Source organism: Caretta caretta, chromosome 2, assembly GCF_965140235.1.
Source record: "Caretta caretta isolate rCarCar2 chromosome 2, rCarCar1.hap1, whole genome shotgun sequence".
Taxonomy (NCBI): Eukaryota; Metazoa; Chordata; order Testudines; family Cheloniidae; genus Caretta; species Caretta caretta.
In genome coordinates, this window is record NC_134207.1 from 48,821,049 (window position 1) to 48,841,516 (window position 20,468).

The 20,468-nt window shown below is 41.8% G+C and overlaps 1 protein-coding gene across 5 annotated transcripts in view; it reads right to left on the reverse strand.

Annotated features, from left to right (window-relative positions):
• The window catches only part of WWP1 (WW domain containing E3 ubiquitin protein ligase 1), a 172,087-nt gene that overhangs the window by 22,003 nt on the left and 129,616 nt on the right, over positions 1–20,468 (reverse strand). For all 5 annotated transcript variants that reach the window (XM_048841105.2, XM_048841107.2, XM_048841104.2 and 2 more), the window contains 4 exons: positions 11,664–11,823; positions 4,486–4,619; positions 4,253–4,393; positions 1,832–1,952 (listed from right to left, as the gene is read on the reverse strand). In XM_048841105.2, coding sequence (XP_048697062.1) covers positions 1,832–1,952; positions 4,253–4,393; positions 4,486–4,619; positions 11,664–11,823 — 556 coding nt within the window. The remainder of the gene's footprint in view (positions 1–1,831; positions 1,953–4,252; positions 4,394–4,485; positions 4,620–11,663; positions 11,824–20,468) is intronic.

Consider the following 20,468-nt stretch of genomic DNA (forward strand, 5'->3'; position numbering starts at 1 on the left):
TGGAGGTCCATTGCTGCCAGCGTGGAAACAGCTGGTGCTGGCATCACCATCATTGGTACCAGACTCAACAGACGTCCAGGGCCAAAACTGGAGTTGATGATGAAGGGTCTCTGACAACCCTGAGTAGTACTGGAGAGCGTTAGAGGCACCTGTGCCATCCCATGCGACAGCGCTAGCACTGTGCCGGTCCATGTTCTCTCTGGAGGAGAGAAAAGTCCCTGTGAGAACTGGAGTGGTCTCAACTGGTCTTATGTAACCTTTTCCTTGGTGCACTCGACAGCGAACAGCTCCTCCGTCTCTTAAGAGAGTCACCAGCCCTAGAGCACAAAACAACAGCACTCTCAGAACTCAAGGGCGACCTCTGAAGTGACAAGGACCTTGGTGCTGAAGCAGGCTGAATCACCTGTTCAAGCAGGTGCTGCTTTAGGTGAAGGTCCCTAGCCACCTGAGTCCGTTGTGTGAACAATCTACAAATCGAACACTGCTCCTTGATGTGGGCCTCACCCAAGCACAGCAAACACCACACGGGGGATCTTTGTCTCCCCCACGATGGACAATGTTTAAACCATGGTGAGGTAAATACTTATGTAAGTCTAACACTAAATCTAACTAATACTAAGGGTACTAACTAAATTATATACAACTAGAAAAAACACTAAGAGATAGAGAGAGATTGTGAAGAACCACACAGATCTCTGACTCTAGCCACAGGCGATGAGAAGGAACTAAGGAGGGTTGAGGTGGCGCTCCCTCAGATAGCCAGTGGTAGGGCAATGAGCATGAGATGCAAGTGCCACCTCCTAGGAGTACAGCTCGGCAAAATTCTCCAGCTCTGGTGCACTGGGCGTACACACGCATAAATGGACTACACGGCTGCATCTACTCAAAGAACAACATGTCACTCCTTCCTCCATCTAAAACCATTAGCCTATTGACTAATAATGTCATGTCCATCTGTTATTTGTACTGCAATAGCTTTTGGGAACACTATTCAAGAATCAGGGGCCCACTATGCTAGGTGCTGTGAAGAAACACTCCCCCTCCTGAACAGCTCTCAGGTAGGTTCTTGTTATCCAATTCCCACAATCTTTTTATACCACAACCCCAATTCCTTTGTGGCTGCAGAGGACTGTTTGACTGGAATCAAGGAAAGTAACCTTGACTGGTTTGGGTGGAGGTGCTGTTTGAGAGATGCCTGATGGCAGTAGTTTCTGGTGGTGGGTGGGTGGGTGCTCTGTGCTAGATGGGTTGAAGTGGCACCTGGTAAAGGAGTGAGGGGGCGAGGAGGCAGCTGAGGACTGCTGGCCAAGTGGAATTAAGGGTGGTGTTTTAGCTCCTACTCTCTACCCTGACATCACAGTCCGCTACAAGAAAATGCCACTTAACTATGGTGAAAAACTAGCTGAATTCTGTGACTGGCAGGGTCCAGGTTGCCAGCTCCTTTTCATCTTCAAATATTGCTTCATTGGAGAAGAGCTTTGTGCGTGCAGACTGGGGAGAACGTAAAAAAAATAATAGCTGTACATGGGACTCAGCAGTAGGGAGTAGAGCTTTTCATTACATCCTCTTAATACACTGCCCCTGGATCTAGCATTCACCATGTTTTGGCAATTTGCTATGACACCCCCCTCATCAGACTATCTAATGGCAGTAGCTGGAGGTCCTGACCCAGTTTGATAGAAATTATATTTCTATTTTAACAGTACATTATAGATATCGGATTCATAATGACCTTTTCATTAATCAAGCCATATACCAGATAGTCAATCTTCCTTAGAATATCAAAATGTTAACATAAAAAATAAAGACATAAAACAAAATAAATCCTCACCTCCAACTCCTTTTCATCAAAATACTGTAGCCACTGAAGGGGAACAACTTCATTAAAACCATCAAGGAAAGCTTTGGTTTGTTCTCTTACTCCCCGAGAAAAACGCCATTCTGCCATTAGGCTGGAAAAAAAGAAATTTTAGAGAAAAGAATTAATGTGTTGGGAAGGTTACCCCTTTTATACATATTAGGGTCTGATTCTACTCTCTTTTACACTGGTGCAACTCCACAAACTACAATGGCGTTACTACTGATTTAAACCAGTATAGAGCAGAATCAGGTCCACAATGTTGTAAACACTAACTTCAGAACAGTATCTTGATCTTGAGTTCCTTTCCCTATCCAGAGTTATACTCTTTATTACTGCTAGTCTGCAATCTGAACTATCAATTTTTCAAGTGCTGTGATGCCATCCTTCAGGATGAAAACTCTTAATTGAAAGGAACACTATCAATCTGTTTAGGAACAACATTTGAGCTACATCAAAATTACTATAATCTTGGTGTGCAGATGGTCTCCATTAATTCTGAAAAAATACTTGCCCCTCCAAAAAAGTATTATAGGCAGATCTGATCGTTCCCCAGAAGTTCAGCCTGCCCAACACTTCCCATTATAAGACCCTGTTTTCAGTTGCTTTTAACTTAGTCAAACTGCAGACATCTTCCATTCAGGATGTCTGCCTCATGCTGTTTTATTTTTGTGCGGGGTTGGGGGGGAGGGGGAAAGGAGGAGGAGGAGGAGACGAGATTTCAACTGAAATAGTCTATCTTTTCTAAATGCAAAGATTAGGGGAAAATACATTGTTTAGCAAATGTTAATAAAAAAAACATACAATCATTTAACTAAGAAACTTCAAGCTTTGGAGCAGCGATTTTATATCTAGCAGGAGCGGGGGGAGGGGAATCATTCTAGTGTCAGAGGTGACTTTTGTTATCCCCAGGAAAATTTGCTAAATTAAGCCAAGTTAAGAACCTCAAAAAAAAATCTCAATTCACACATGCTCAGAGACTTGTTAGTTTGACAGACAAAAATCTCTGAAGACTGTCTGCCTGAATGTGCTCCAGAACTTCTAAGCTCCAATGTGCTGACTGACTACGCATATGTCATCCCCACAAAGCAACTCGCCATGCTCCAGCCCAGGTCTGCAGAACTGAGCACACAGGAACTGAGCAGGTGACACTGTGCTGTGCTCTTAGTGGTCCCCGTGTTGGCATCCAGGTAATGAGAGGGAGAATGAGGAACAGCTACATTGGAACGCACAATTTGGGGAGTAGGGGGGATGTATAGATGGACAGACAAGGAGAGAAGGAGCTGCAGGACCTGGGTGGCACAGCATCAGAGGAAGGAGAACACTAGCCTGTCGGGGGGAACAAATAGGGCAAATAGGTGTAGAGGAGGAAAGGGATGTTAGTTAAGGTAGGGGAGGTTTAATAGAAGCAGGTGGAAGAGGGCTTGGATAGGATCAGAGGGGGAAAAGGGCAAAAGCTTGGGTGGGTAGCTAAGAATAGAGGGACAGAGACAGGAAGGGGTTACAGGGGCAGAAGAGCCTACAAATAGGGCTCTGTGTTTGTCACAGAGATTGTGGAAGTCATGGATTCTGTGACGTTCTGTGACCTCCGTGACTTCTGCAGAGGCCAATGTGGCTGACCCCAGGGCCACCCAATCAGCTGGCTCTGAGGCCTGCTGCTCAGGTGGCCCTGGGGACAGCCACACCAGTCGCTGCTGGAGTGGCTCTGCAGCAAGCTGCTACTCAGGTCCCGCTGGCCCCCCAGGTTGCCCCACCCCCCGGCAGCAGGTCCCCCAGATTGTCCGCCCCCAAGATTTAGTCAGGGGTATTTATAGTATAAGTCATGGACAGGTCACAGGCCGTGATTTTTTGTTTTTTGCCTGTGATCTGTCTGTGACTTTTACTAAAAATACCCGGGACTAACCCATAGCCTTACCTGTAATCACTGAAGCATATTGCTCTATTAAACCTGGATTTGAATCCAGGAGTGCTCAAGTCTTTACATTTCTTTACTGTCAGAGAACAGCTGTGAACCCATTGTCAAAATGTCTCTCTCCCCCCTACACACACACTTGAATTTGAAACCCTAAAATGTTTTTAAACTTGTATACAGTTCATATTATACACCCAGACACTCTATACACTACTCAGGTCATGAGTACCTAGGAAATTAAAAACAAAACAAAAAATATGCTATTTGGTAAGATATACACAGTTATCATGTGTGAACTCTCCATTCAGTAAAGCTCTCCAAGACTGTATAAGGAAGAAGGGGGAGAAAGCAAACAGGTTGGCTTCTGCTTCTTAAATATGTAGGGAAAAATATTCATAAATTTGCCAAATAAAGACTGACTAAAGCAACAGAAGAAAATTAAAAAATATTTGGCATTCTTTTAAACTCCTGTAATTGCCTACCCAATGTATTCTTCTTTGTTGTCCTCAGTTACCAAGATATTTGAGCCTCCTGATTTCAGTTCATGAGAAGTAACTTTTCCCAAAATTTCCATGTCAACACAAAAGTACATTTCTAAATTACACTCTTCAATGTTGTTGTCCCTGTGGAAAGAAACAAGCAAAAGAAAAATCAAACAAATATAAACATTTAACTATTTTTTAAAACTATAAACATCTGAAAAAAATCTACAAACCTTATCCAAATTAGGGAATTATAAAATTCAGTATCAATAGATTCCAAATCTTTAATAGTAAGTTTCTTACTTAGCATGCGCTTGTAGAATGGCAGAGAAAAACCCGTGTCAATAAATTTGCCATGAAACAATGCCTGTAGAGGGGAGGAAGAAAAAAGTTTAAATGACAATTTCTTCAACTCATTTTTGCATGGCTCAAGTAATCTTTGGGAAAAGAAGTTATGAAAATAGCAGATGAAAAAAAATTGTCCACCAAGAGTAGCACTTAGATGTCTCAAAAAACCGCAACAGAAACAAAACAAAACAACCCCCGCCCCATAAAATGGCAAGTATAAAGAAACGAATATAAATTTTTGATATATATTTGGTTTGGCAATGATTCTTTATAATTACATAAGTTGTAAATTCTTAGGTATATTAATTTCCTATGTAACAGTAAGCCTGACAGAAAACATCTAACATGTCTTCCTAAGCTGTATTGGCATGTGTGCTTAAAAGCAATGGTCACTTGATGCTCCTAATGTACTACTGCTCTATCTAGAAAAAAAAAAATTAGTATTACAGCATGTAAAAAAGATTTTTAAAAGTCAATCATTGAAATACTTCTGGAAGAGATTCCTCATGGGTCAATTAAATAGACTTTGGAAATGTGACCCTTTGATTGAAATATTTTTACTGTCATCCCTATTTTCTGAGTGTGTGCGCAGGCATATGCATATGCACGCACACAGGATCTGTTCTGGTTATTAATTTTATTTGTTCTTTACATAGCAGTAACACTAACTATGCGCCAAGCACTTGACAAACATAAAAGAACACAATCTCTCTTCTGTGAGACCCTTAGCTTTGCTCAGTTCTGATCCACTGCATTTTACTCACTAAGGGGATTAATTTCCCCCCTTTTAGATTAAAGTCTATGTTGTATGTCACTTTCTAGATATTTAATACTACTTTTTATTTTTAGTGAATTCTTTCCTATCTTATGTGTATAGTCTTTTTATAATAAAATCCCAAGTTGCATTGACCATCAATCTCATTTTTGTTCATTTCTCTGATCTTTGTTCTACAATAGGATTGTAAACTGTGTTGCTTATATTTACTTGGCACTGAGAGAACGCTCTTAAAAAACAAAAAATAGTTGGGATTTCATTACTGATAAAAATATGTATGACCAAAAGTTAAGAAGCTCTCTGGACCTGCCAGATGGCTAAAAGCTACATTTCAACTTATGCAGGCTTTTAAAAAGTACTCATCCTATTATTACATGCCTGAGAAGTAAAGTTTTGATGAACATTTCACTACTCACTTTTGATTACAAATTACTTGCCTTTCAATATCCGTCAGCTCTTACCTTTCACCTTGTTTCTTTTTATTTTCCGCGCCTACAGTCTGCCAATGATCCCCGCCTTATTATCCCTAACATCTCTTCTCACAAATGTCTGCATTTCTTTCAGAATGACTCTTACGTGTGGAGTGACCTTCAAAAATGGTATGCTCTACCGTTACCTCATTCAAAATCACTTCTAACAAACTACTTTTGCACCACAACCTACCAAGCCAGAAATGTTTAATTTCAGAAAAAAAAAAACCCTAACAATTAAGTAGACTGCCATCTTGGATTAGTATCTATATATTACAGTTGGGACTGGTAGCGCTACCTATTAAGGTTGCCTCACATTTCCCACTATAAGACACTGTTTTCAGTTGCGTTTACTTTGTCAAGCAAGCACCTCACAGGCTGCTTACTTGGCTTTGTGTAGGTATGCATTGTTCAGATTTCTCAAGCAGCAGGATTGATCAAGAGTATCCACATTGTGGTCATCAGTGATTCCAAACCTTTATCTTTGGTTTGAACTTAGTTTGATTCTTGCACGCAAGATAATACACTCTGAATCAGAGTTGTTATGAGGAATTACAAGGATTGCTTTCATTACCCTAATCAGAACATTGTATGCTGTAGTTGGTCACATCTGGTGCACTTCAGAACATATAGTGGCATGTAGAGGGAGACAAACTGACAGGGAGCCCAATCCTGAAGAGTGGAGACTGAGATGGTGTGGGAAATGAAAATGGGACTGGGACCAGGAGACAATGATAGGGAAAAGACAGAACAGGGACTTTAATGAGATGGGACAGACGGATTCCAGCATAGGGGGAGCGTACACATAGGTCTGTGACTACTAGGACTTACTCCCCTTCACAGCCTAGAATGGAAGCCAAGTTTTTTGAGTCTCACCATTCCTCTGCTGTCAGCAAATACTTGTGAATTCTACTGGCACATATCTCTCTCTCTAATGCATTCCATGTAGAGGATGATAACCTACTATTGCTATCAGTTATACCATTAGCTCAAGTAGCAGAGGTCTTTACGGTGAACCTAAAGATTCCAGATTTGCTGATGACTCATGCAGGTGTCAGTATGAAGCCAGATGGAATTTGCTTTTTTGAAAATCTATGAAATTACACAACCACTGCTGCCAGCTAAAAAAATCATCTTATGTTGAAACAACATTAAGGTTGCAAAGTCAAGCCCTCAAAATTTAGGAAATGACAGAGTTAAGATTGCCTGTGCAAACTTAATTCAGCCATATGTACTATGACACAGTTTTTAAAAACACATATTACATTTTTCCACAGCATCCCTGCCTCATTTACGGAATGGGTAGTTATTCAATCATTCTTTTTACCCTTCACATGTGTTGCGTGGCCCTAAGCCTTATTTACCTAACGCTATTCAAACCATGTACGGAATACAAAATTGTTAATTTCCTCCAATATATTTTTATGGTGCCCTCACCAAAGTATCAGAGTGCTTCAAAGCACTAATGAACTTATCTACACAAAACCCGTGTGAAAGTAGATGATGATTTTCCCATTTTATGCCTAGAGAATTGAGGGACAGATGGATTAAAACCCAAATTGTCAAACATGTCCACTAATTTTGGGTGCTTAACTTCAGACACCTAGAGCCCGATTTTTTTAAGAGTATGTTTTAAATATTCAAAGCAGAGCTCTACTTGACTTATGTTGAGCACTCACAACAGCAACTATTCTGCAAATCTGGTCCCAGATGTCTTGCACTTGACACCCAAAACATGAACACTACACTATTAGTGACCACCTGTGAAAATTCTGGTTTTAAGCAACTTTCCATCCATTACAAAGGAACTTTAGGACATAGTCAGGAGTAGAATCTGTTCTCCAGGGTGGCATTTAACTGCCTTCACCAGGAGACCACTGTGACATAGAGGTCCATTGGTACCAACTGGCAAAGGATTGATTGTTATTTACAAGCCTGTCTCAGACATGACAAATTCACTACACCTAATGAACTGCTTTCATGTATTTATTCATAAAGGGTAGCGTGTGAAAGCTTGTAACTTACTCATAATCATTGGGAGGTGTGTGTACAGGTCACATTTAAGGAATAATGTAACTACACTGAAAATTATGCCCATATGATCTTGGAGTGAAAGTGAATCACCAGGGAATAATGTGTCTTGATGATGGCCCATTTACGTAGAAGGGAGTTGTCATGACTCTCTGCCTAATCCATTATGTAACATATTGCTTCAATTGTCTACCTTTGCACCAACTCAGAAAAGTCAATGGAAAACCATCAAAGACAAAATATAGCAAGGGGATTGCTCTGTCTATGAATAAAGACAAAAGACTGATTTAATATACTACAGGGTGGAGAAAAAGACACTCTGGATCCATTCACTGAGGAGGTACCTTGATGATTGGGATTGCTTCGTGAAAGACTGCATCCTATCTCCTTCGGGTATCAAGCACTGCAAAAAACTGAACTTTGCAGTGAGAATCTACTTTAAGAGATAGAAAAGGTAACTATTAATAAGCATGGGCCCTAGTTCGCATTTTATGATTTTGTTTTATATGTAATCATCTGTTTACATCACTTGCACTTGTTTCTATTTGAAACTATTCTTTCCTAAATCAATTTTCTTTTGTTTGCTATCACTGAACTCAAGTGCTGTGTGTAATACAGGAGCAGTGGGGTAAAGCAAATCTGGTAAACTGGGGTACACTTCTTCCTTTGGGAACAAAGGATCTGGGATTTCTTTGGGTATCCAGTAATCAGTGGCTGGATACCACAGGGTGACACTGTGAAGGGACTCTGGGCTTAAGCAAAGGCAGGGCTGGTATAGCCCAGAGAAGAGTACTGAGTGGCTGACAGGCTGCTTGCTTTAGGGAGCTAACACCCAGCTAGTACAAACAGGACTCCCTCACGCTGGAGGTAGGTGGCAACAAGGTAATTCACAGCGCTAAAAGCTTCAAGAAGCATCACCATCATCTTTTCTTTTCCTGAAATTCCCTATCTTCAAACTTCTGCAGCAAATGAATCAGGGTCCTACAGACAACAGCCTCATTCACTATACAACCCTGATTCAGCCCCACAGCACTGTCCCACCCTCTGTCCTGAATGAGGCAAGGATCATGTAGAAAAAAAGTAGCATGTGATCATGTAATTATAATACATACGTACAAGGGTACTGAATTAGACATTTTAAAATCAGCAGGTCTGGATAATTTGCATCAAAAAGTTTTAAATGAGCTGGCTGAAGAGCTTGCTGGATCACAAATGCTAGCTTTCAATAAGTCTTGGAACACTGGATACATTCCAGAAGACTGGAAGAAAGCTAAAGTTGTGCAACTATTTAAAAAGAGTAAATGGGATTACCTGGATAATTATATGCCTCTCAGTCTGACAATGAACCTGAGCAAGATAATGAAGCAGCTGATACCTGACTTGATTAATAAAGAATTCAAAGAGGGCAAATATAATTAATGCCATCAACCTAGGTCTATGGAAAACAGATTGTGTCAAACTAACTTGATTTTTTAAAAATAAGATTACAAGTTTAGCTGATAAAGGTAATAGAGTTGATGCAATATACTTAGATTCCTGTAAAGCATTTGACTTGGTACCACATAACCATTTAATTAAAAAACTAGAATGATAGAAAATTAATATGGCACACATTTAATGGATTAAAAGCTGGCTAAGTGATCTCAAAGTGTAATTGTAAATGAGCAATCACTGAACCGGTGTGTTCCTGGTGAGATCCAACTGTGCTTGGTCTCATGCTATTTGACATAGTTATCAATGACCTGGAAGAAAAAATTACTACTGATAAAATTTGCAGATGACATAAAAATTGGGAGAGTGGGAAAGAATGAGGACAGGCCACTAATACAGAGTACTCTGGATCGCTTGGTAAGTGGGGAGTAAACAAGTAATATATATTTTAATACTGCCAAATGTAAATGTATACATCTAGGAACAAAGAATATAGACCATATTTACAGGATGAGGGACTCCATTCTGGGAAGCACTGACTGAAAAAGATTTGTGGGCTCTGGTGGATAATCAGCTGAACACGCGCTCCTGTGGCTAAAAGGGTTAATGTGATCCTTGGATGAATAAACAGGAGAATCACAAGTAGGAGTAGAGAGATTATTTTAGCTCTATATTGGCACTACTGGAATACTGTGTCCAGTTCTGATGTCCACAATTCAAGAAGGATGTTGATAAATTGAGAAGAGGGTTCAGAGAAGAGCCATGAGAGTGATTAAATGTTTAGAAAGCCTCCACTATAGTGATAAACACAAGGAGCTCAATTATTTATCTTAACAACAAGATGATTAAGTGTTGACTTGATTAAAGCCTTTAAGTACCTACATGGTGAATAAATATTTAAACTATGGGCTCTTCAGTCTAGCAGACAAAGGTATAACACAATTCAATGGCTGGAAGTTGAAGCTAGATAAATTCAGACTGGAAATATGGCACACATTTTTAATAGTGAGGGTAATTAACCACTGGAACAATTTATCACAGGTCGTGATGGATTCTCCAACAGTAGCAATTTTTAAATCAAGATAGGCTTTAAACATTATTTTGGGGAAGTGCTATGGCTGTGCTACACAGAAGGTCAGATCACATGATCACAATCGTCCCATCTTGCCTTGGAATCTATGAAACCATGAAAACTAAGGTTGCACAGCCAATCTTAATTTTCACATTTTCTAATTTTTTTGAATGCTTGACTCTGCAACCATAACATTTTACTAGTGTTTTTGGATGGAATTTAAAAAAAAAAACCAAACACCCTGAACTAAAAAGAACACAACAAAAATTCTTTCATGTGGAATCATATTAAGCTCCATGTCAGTTCACCAGTTGGGTTCAGACCTGTAGATCAATAGCAGACCTCTACTGCTTGAGCTAAAGGAATAAACAGCAGCTGCTTACTACTACATGGACCGATACACACAGTTTGCCTGAGGGTTTCCCAGGTATTTGCTAATAGCAAGGAAATGTATGACTCAGGACTCTTGGTTCAGTTCAAGGATCTGTAGGGCATTGCATCTAGTATTATAGAGCCTTCCTCCCATGTGCTCCACCCTGTTCTTCCCAGAAGAAGGCATGATGGTGATGTGGAAAGGAGGGCATGTCAATAGAGGAAGGGAAGGAGCATGGCAGAGTAGAACTCCATTACAGCCAAATTTTCAGACATTAGGTGCATAAGGGACCTTATGCCAGCAGCATATGTTAAAACGACCCTTTTAATTTAAGGAGGGTGTGGGTGACTGAGAATCAAGGAATGGTGTGATCAGCTCCCTGTCATCCTCCATTACACCTAAGCTCCGTCCAGGTTCAGTGAGAATCAAGCTCGAGATGATTTACAGTGTACAGTAAACAATATTTCAGTAGTTTTTGACTAGTCTTTTGTAAAAATTAAATTAATGTATACTTTTGCTGTAGCCTACATAGTTTGGAGAGTCTTCCTATGAAGATTGTGGATAGATTTTCAAGAAGATACTAATTTAGACAGCCAAATGAGGTATATGAAAAAAATCAAATCAACGTTCTGTATCAAGTACCTGTATCAAACTTAGACTAACATTTTGACACTTCTTTTCTGCTCACAAACTTTATCATCCTCCTCAGGAATCTTATGAATGTAAGAGACTTCTATTGTTAATGAATTATCCTGGATAAACTGCCGTACATACTTAAATCTCCTATTTAGCAAGAGCTGAACTAATCTTGGGGAAAAAATGTAAGCAGGTAAATATATTTTATTGTTTCTGTAACATATTTAAAACTAACCATAACAACGAAAAATTAACACTTTTAGAATTCAACTTACCATAGCAATAAAGCGCCCAATGAAACAGAAATATGAAAGATGATCTGGATTAATTGTTGATGCTGGATTTATCTGCAGACAGTAGTTGCTCTTGCCAGCATACTCAAATAGACAGTACATAGGGTTTAGAACTTCATGGGAAAGCAAGAAAAACCATTCTCTAAACAAAACAAAACACAGAGATAATCTATAACAAATACAGATTTTTATCACAGCTTCCTACAAATGGATGAGCAAAATAGTTTAAACATGGGTAAACCAACAAAAATATTGTTCACACAACTGTGAAAGAAAGAACATGATACATGGCATTGTATATGTACTACAAAAAAAAAAAAAGCAATAAAAAAATTAAGTCTAGAAAGTCAAGTTCTCAAAAGGTAGGAAATGTCAGAATTAAAGTTCCTGTGCAGCCTTAACTCAGCTCACTTCTGAGTCTGCATTATGATATAATCTTTAACTATATGACTACATATTATATTTTGTCCCCACAGGACCGTTGCCTCAATCAGCGCACAGGATAGACGGTGTTCATCAAATGAGCAAGTATTCAATACTTCATTTTTCCTCATCATTCAACGTGTGGCCCCATGCCTTATTTACTGCACACCATTCCCACCCTATGCTGAAGAGGAATAAGACACACACTTTGCCTGTGAGTTTCACAGCTATTGAGACTCAGGAAACCTCAGTTGTATTCCATGCTTTAGAAGGGTGTGTAGGGTTACAGACCTTTTTGCCCGTCCCTTCTGTTCCTTTCTGCCCTGCTCCTATCAACTCCCAGCCTGTTGCTCTAATTCCTCTGCTCCTAATCTCCATGCATTTAAGTAGTGCTGCTTCTTCTTCTTCCTCCTCCTCCATATTGCCTGAATATATGCAGCAAGTGGAGCACTGAGAGCACAAGCAAAACACATTCTGTTCTCATTTAAGGGTCCTGGCATCATAGTAGCACCCAGCTGTCAGGACAAGGAATTGCAGGGAAAAGAGAGGTTACTCACCTTGTGCAGTAACTAGAGTTCTTTAAAATATGTGTCTGTGGTTGTTCCACTTTAGGGACACGTGCCCCTGGGCCTCTGATTAGAGATTTTTAGTAGCAGTGCCCGTTCTGGTCACACACGCGCCCTGCACATCCTTGTGCCCTGTACCAAGTCTATATAGGGCTACAAGGGCAAACTGCCCTCAGTTCCTTCTCTACCGCAAAACCCACAGAGGCAGTTCTGAAGCAGGGGAGGAGGGTGGGTTGCAGAGCACCCACAGGGATACACATCTCAAAGAACTCCAGTTACTGCACAAGTTGAATCACTGCTCCTTGTTTGAGTAGTGTCCCTGTGGGTACTCCACTTTAGGTGACTTCTTAGCAGTAACCCTTTAAGGAGGTGGGAGTTTTGGAACAGAGTCTATCACTGAAGAAAGAACTGCATTGCCTACTGCATCTGATCTTGCAGCATAAATTAGGGCATAGTGGTCAGAAAATGTGTGCACAAAGGACCATGTTGCTGCCCTGCAGATTTCAGTAACTGGAACGTCTTTGAATATAGATACAGATATAGCAGTAGAGTATCCAGTCACTCTTAGGAGATATGTAACGTCAGTGAAACCATAGTAGGCAATAATATTCAGAGAGCTACTTAAAAAGACTGAGGGAGATAGGTTTAAAGGAGTGCTTATCTGCAGTAGAAACAACGTCTAGGGGTTTTCCTAAATGGTCTTGTCCTGTCCAAATAAAAGGTTAAGACCCTCTTAACATCTAGTATATGAAAAGCAGACATTTGTGAAAACTGATGTGGCTTTGGAAAAATAAACAAAAGGTGAATAGTTTGGCTGACGTAAATTTCAGAGTACACTCTAGCTAAGACCTTAGGATGAAGTCATAAAGACACTTTCTCCTTGGAGAACAAAGTAAAGGGAAGACCTGCCATTTAGAGCCCTTTAAGTAGAAGTGATTGTCCCCAAGAAGGCCATCTTCATAGACAGAAGTAGCAGTGAACACATAACTAATGGCTTAGACAGTTGTTCTGTGAGATAGTTAAGACCCAGGTTAAGATCCCAAAGCCACATAGGGGGTATACAATCTGCGGTAAAATCCTTCTAGGAATCTTGTTGTCGTCAGATAAGAACAAAAAACAAAAAGGGTCAGAAAAAAAACGGGTCAGACCAAAGGTCCATCTAGCCCAGCATCCTGTTTTCCAACAGTGGCCAATGCCAGGAGCTCCAGAGGGAATGAACAGAACAGGTAATCATCAAGTGATCCATCCCCTGTCGCCCATTCCCAGCTTCTGGCAAACAGAGGTTAGGGACACCATCCCTGTCCATCCTGGCTAATAGCCATTAATGAACCTATCCTCAATGAATTTATCTAGTTCTTTTTTGAACCATGTTGTAGACTTGACTTTCACAACATCCTCTGGCAAAGAGTTCCAGGAGTTGACTGTGCATTGTGTGAAGAAATACTTCCTTTTGTTTGTTTTAAACCTGATGCCTACTAATTTCATTTGGTGGCCCCTAGTTCTTGTGTTATGAGAAGGAGTAAACAACACTTCCTTATTTACTTTCTCCACACTGGTCACGATTTTATAGATCTCTATTGTATCGCCCCTTAGTCGTCTATTTTCCATGATGAAAAGTCCCAATTTTATTAATCTCTCCTCATATGAAAGCAGTTCCATACCCCTAATCATTTTTGTTGCTCTTTTCTGAACCTTTTCCAATTCCAATACATCTTTTTTGAGATGGGGTGACCACATCTGCACACAGTATTCAAGATGTGGGCGTACCATAGATTTATATAGAGGCAATATGATATTTTCTGTTACCTAGCTATATTATCTATCCCTTTCTAATGAGCAAACACCAAGAAATATTCTACTGGCACACAGAAAGCTGTTATTGCCACTAAAGAAACCCTAATAGAAATCATAGAAAAGCCTGAATTTTTCAATTCCAACAGGTAATCCAAGACTGAGGAAAGAGATGACTGGATCGGAGAAAGGGCGCCAGTTACACCAAAGGTTATATCGTCCTCAGAACATAAGAACGGCCATACTGGGTCAGACCAAAGGTCCATCCAGCCCAGCATCCTGTCCACCTACAGAGTCAATGTCAGATGCCCCAGAGGGAGTAAACTTTACAGGTAATGATCAAATGATCTCTCTCCTGCCATCCTTCTCTACCCTCTGACAAACAGAGGCTAGGGACACCATTCCTTATTTCATTTCTGAAGGTATGTTTACTAGATTCCTTTCTGTTATTTAACAGTATCTCTTGTACTTCTCATAAATATGTTGTGTCTATTCCAGAGAACCATTCAGAACTAAACTTGTAGTTATAGGACATTCAGATTGGGGTGAAGCATTTGATACACATCCTGAGAGAACAATCGAGATCTGATCGGAGCCGCCATGGAGGACAAGAGGTGAGTTTAATGAGGTAAGGTTTAATGTCAAGTTGGTGCAATCAATCTCACTTTGGCTTGGTCCTTTCTAATCTTGATAAAGACCTTAAAGAGCAATGGAGCTGGAGAATATGCATAGAAGAGATCCCTTGTCCATGTAATGAGGAAAGCACCTCCTAGAGATTAGGGATCAAGCCCACCTCAGGACCAAAACTTCCTGCAGTTTGTGTTGGTTGCTGTGGCAAAAAGGTCGATCTCTGGAAATCCCCAAGTTCTGAATATTTTGTTGAGGACTCAGGAATCCAACTCCCATTTATAGTTTAGGGAGAGATGTCTGCTCAGGTCATCTGCCATGGTGTTTTGTCCATCTAGGAGGTAAGAAGCTAAGATGACTATCTGATTAGCTATGCACCAGTTCCAAAGCTTTATCACTTCAGTGCAATGAGGTGAAAAGCGCTCCACCACCACAACAGATATAATACATGTACGCTATGTTATTTGTCATGATCTTGATGGACTTGTTTTTGAGTAGGAGAAGAAAGTGGAGGCAAGCATTTCTGACTGCACTTAATTCCAACAGTTTGATGTGCCAGTGCTGTTCCTCTTGTGACCATTTGCCTTGGACTGGGAGAGGACCTAAACATGCTCCCCATCCCAGGAGGGAAGCATCCTTTGTTAATATGACTGTATGGGGATTCTGTTAAAATGATTGTAGGATTCCTGCACAAACTTTAGATGGATTAATTCACCAGTTAAGTGACTGTAGGACCAGACTGGGTAAAATACCTGCTTGTTGAGACTATTTACTGGGTAGATAAACAATCCTGAGCCACCTCTGGAAACATTGAAGATACAACCTGGTGTTTTGTGTCACAAAAATGCAGCTCAGTCCTCAAGTTCCAGAAGCTGCAGACATGTCCTTGCTGGAACTTGAGGACTGAGCTGCACCTTTTGTATAAGGTTCTTCAGACGAATGAACCTGTCAAGAGGGAAATAAGTTCTGCCCATTATCAAATCCAGAAGCATTCCTATGAAGAAAATTTGTTGTATAGGGATCAAGATTGATTTCTCAAGAATTATCTGCAGGGCTAGACTTTGAAATAGTGAAGCTGTTGTTTGAACTGCCAACCATACTCCCAAAATGACTGCCCTTGAAGAGCCAGACGTCCAGGTACGGAAAGAGAGTTATTCCCAGACAACAGAGGCAGGTAGCTATGACCACCATGATTTCTGAGAATACCCTTGGGGCGGATGACAAGCCGAAAGGTAGGACCCAGTACTGATAACATTTGTGATTAAAATTGAAACAAAGAAATCTTTTGTGAGAAGGCTGAAGTCAGCATCTTTGAGGTTGAGGGTTGCAAACCAGTCTCCTAATTCCAGGGAGGATATTGTAGCTCATAGAGACACCATCTTGAATTTCAGATATCTGACATGCTTGTTCAGTTGTCTGAGAGCTAGCATCAGCATCCAACCCCTGTTTTCCCTGAACATCATAAAAAAAATTGTATAGATATTTTTCCCCTGTAATGTAGTGGGACTGGCTATATGACTCTTAGATTTAGGAATGATGAGATCTCCTGTGTCAGCAATTGCTCATGAGAGGGGTCCTGTGAGAAAAGGTTTGGCACAAGCGGAACAGTGCGTAGTGTACATACCGTCATCTGCAACAGGTACAAGTACCAAGTTTGTCTGGGCCATGTGGGGGCTATCAAGATGACTTTGGCCTTGTTGGTTCTTATTTTGTATATAACCCTCGACGGTAAGGGGAACAGGGGAAACGTGTATAGCAGAGATGCATCCCGTTTGAGGAAGAAGGCATCGCCCAGTGATCGGAAACCCAACCCTGCTCTCGAGCAGAATTATGGGCATTTGTAATTCTGGGATCTTGTGAAGAGGTCTATGGATGGGTGACCCCAGTGTTTGAATATGTTCTGTAGGCCTTTGTTGTTTAGGTCCCACTTGTGGTTCTGAGAGAATTCTCTGCTCAGCATATCCACTGTAGTATTCAGACATCCTGGGAGATATGAGGCCGACATGTTGACATTGTGCCAGATATACCAGTTCCATAGTTTCATGGCTTTGGCACATAGGGAGTGTGATCTTGCTCCTCCCTGCCAGTTTATATAAAACATGCAGGTAATGTTGCCCATCATTACCCTTATGGTCTCATTCCTGATCAAGGGCAGGATGTACAAGCACACATCGTGAACCACACTCAGTTCCAGAATGTTTATATGTAAATATGTCTCGGAAGGAGACTGTCTGCCCTGAACTGTGTGGTGCTGTAGGTAAGCACCCCCTCACCCCCCAACCTATCAAGGATGCGTCTGATGTGACTATGATTGAAGGCTAAGTCTGTGTGAACGGGACTCCCAAACACACGTTGTGGGGTTGGATCCACCAGTGTAGAGTGCCTGACTTTGAGCGGCATGGTGAGGCGCTTGTTTAGGCTGTGTCTGTGTGGAATGTAGCTGGCGCTTAGCCAACCTTGGATGCAGAACATTTGAAGTCATGCATGTTGTACCACGAATGTGGTTGCTGCCATATGGCCAAATAGTTGGAGGCAGCTCCATGCTCATATGCATGCGCTGTTCAGTACTGTGGAGATCAGACTGACTATAGTGACAACTCTGTCCAGCGGTAGTGATGTTTTGGCCTCCAGAGCATCGAGATGGGCCCCAATGATGTTTAGTTTCTGCACTGGTATCAGTACTGATTTTTGTATGTTTAGCTGTAATCCCAGTTGTGAAAAAAGGGTGATTTTCTTGTAAGTAATGTCTAAGGTATCTGCCCAGGTGGATGCTTTTAGTAGGAAATGGTTCAAGCAGGTAATCATCAATCCCTGCTTGTGGACGTGTGCCACCAGTACGTCAAGAATTTTAGAAAACACCTGTGGTGCTGTCAAAGTCCAAAAGGTAGAGCTTTGTATTGATATGTTCTGTCCCCACAGTAAATCTGAGGAATCTCCTGTGAGTGGGATATATGGTGAAAATAGGCATCTTAGAGGTTGAGGGCCAAGAATCAGTCCCTCTGTTCCTGTGCTGGTGGTATTGTTGCTAATGTGACCATCCTGCACTGTTGGACCCTTACAAATTTGTTGAGTTTTCTGAGGTCTAGAATAGGTCTTCATCCTCCATTTTCTGGGTTAAGTAGTAGTAGGAATAAAAGCCTTTCCCTCTGTGTTAGGAAGGTACCAGTTCCTTAGCGCCCAGACACAGAAGGTGGGTTAATTCTTGCTGTAAAAGTTGTTCATAAGAGGGGTCCCTGAAGTGGGATGGAGAGGGAGGGTGGTGAGGTGGGATGGAGGTTAATGGTATCAAATAGCCTGGGTGGATTATTTCTTGAACCCATTTGACTGTGGTGATGGATTTCCAAGCTGAATAGAAAGGGATCAAACGGTGTCCAAAAAGGGGATGGTCAATGATGGTGTCAGCACTGAGGAATGAGGGAGGTCTCTTGGGTTCTTGACCGAACCCTCAAACTTCTTGTTTTGCTGATGGCTGTTGAGATGCCAATGATTGAGCTGGAGGAGGTGAACACCTTGAAAGTCTCCGTCTGCTTGTGTGTGTCATACTGCCTCTGTTGTTGGACGTATGGGGCAGACCTTGTACACTGAGTGGGATAGTATTTACCCTGTTTTTTCTTGATGCAGGAGTGTATATCCCAAGAGAGCGAAGGGTCACCGAGAGTCCTTCAGTGTGTTGAAGGGACTCATCAGTCTTTGCTGCAAATAGCTTCTGGCCATCAAAGGAGAGGTCCTCCCATAGTGGATTGCACCTCCCTAGGGAAGCCAGACAGGTGAAGCCACGAAGCACTGTATGTAACTATGGCTGTGGAGCGTGCTGCTGTGTCTGCTACATCTAAAGACACCTGTAAGGTGGTTCTAGCTTGGAGATAGCCCTCTGAGATGATGGCTTTAATTTCGTTCCTTATGTCCTCTGGTTTGTGGTCATTAAAGTCTGTCAATTTGAAATAATTAGTGTGGTGGTATTTCGCCCACAGTGCGGCATAAGTGGCAATACAAAATTGCAGAATGGCTGATGAATAGGCCTTCCCAAAAATCTCTAACCATTTCCACTCTTTGTCATATGGGGCGTATCTGGGTTGGTGTTCTCTGCCTTATTGATTGACGGCATCTCTTCTTCACTGTCTTGGCAGTGGGAGGCAGAGACGAAGAGGTCTCCTATGAAATCTTGACAGGATCCAGGATAGCCTCATTAATAGGGAGAGCTACCCTAGAGGGTCCCGCAGAGGCTAAAATGCCTACAAGCCTACGTGTCCTTTCCTGTACCTCTTCTGACTGGATATCTAGAGCTACAGCCACCTCCTCAACAAGTCTTCATGAGCTCTAAAATCATTATGAAGGGGAGAAGTAGATTCAATCACTACTGCCTCATCAGGTGACAATGAAGAAGAGGCCAAAGATTGTTGAGAAGTTCCCTCCTCCAATGCCTCTACAAGGGAATCCTAAGCATGCAGCTCTGCCTGCACTGTACAGAGCCTGGTACCAGAGGAAGGAAGATGGTGACCTTCCTGCAGATACTCCAGGTGTCTGGCTGAGGTAGAAGTGCAAGAAAGGAGCAGAGAGGTTTGGGAAGTCCTAAAGAGTAGAGGATGGTCACTGGTATGGAGGTTGGACCCAGTATTGCATAGGCCCCTTGCTCTAAGGACGCTGAGACCGTGGATGGTACCACTGCTGGCAGGTACCCCACTGGGGCTAGTGGGCAGGGGTCAGCAACGTGTCCATACATGGACACAAGTGTCCGTGGTAAAAATTTTGAGGTCCGTGGTAATTTTTCAAAAAACTGAATGACTGAATGACAACTCCCCCCACCCATGTCCATCACTAAGTATGGAAATTTTGTCAAATGTCCGTTGCACAACATGGTGGTGCTGACCTCTACTGGTGGCATGCTCAGGTCAAGACACAACAGATCCGACTTCTGAGTCCAGTGCAAAGTCTGTTTCCTCTGACCACGGGGGGAGCTGAATGTGTCAGTACCAGGGACAGAGGTTCCAACCGTGGTGAAGAGGGCATCAGTGAAATCATTGCTGGCTTACCTCTGGGTGCAATCCTACAAAAAGGTGCTGCAAGAGTAGAAGTGGCTGGTACCAAGTAGTGCTCTGGGGCTGGGTCCAACCTCCATACCAGTGACCATCCTCTACTCTTTAGGGCTTCCCAAACCTCTCTGCTCCTTTCTTGCACTTCTACATCAGCCAGACACCTGGAGCATCTGCAGGAAAGTCACCATCTTCCTTCCTCTGGTACCAGGCCCATAGGAGTACATGGTTCCAATACTGTTACTATACAAGGCTCTTGAATCACAGGAGAAGTTGGTACCAACAAGTTAAGCAACTCTCTGGCTGCCTTGAAAGCCACAGGTGTCAATGTCACCGGAAAGGGCTCCTTG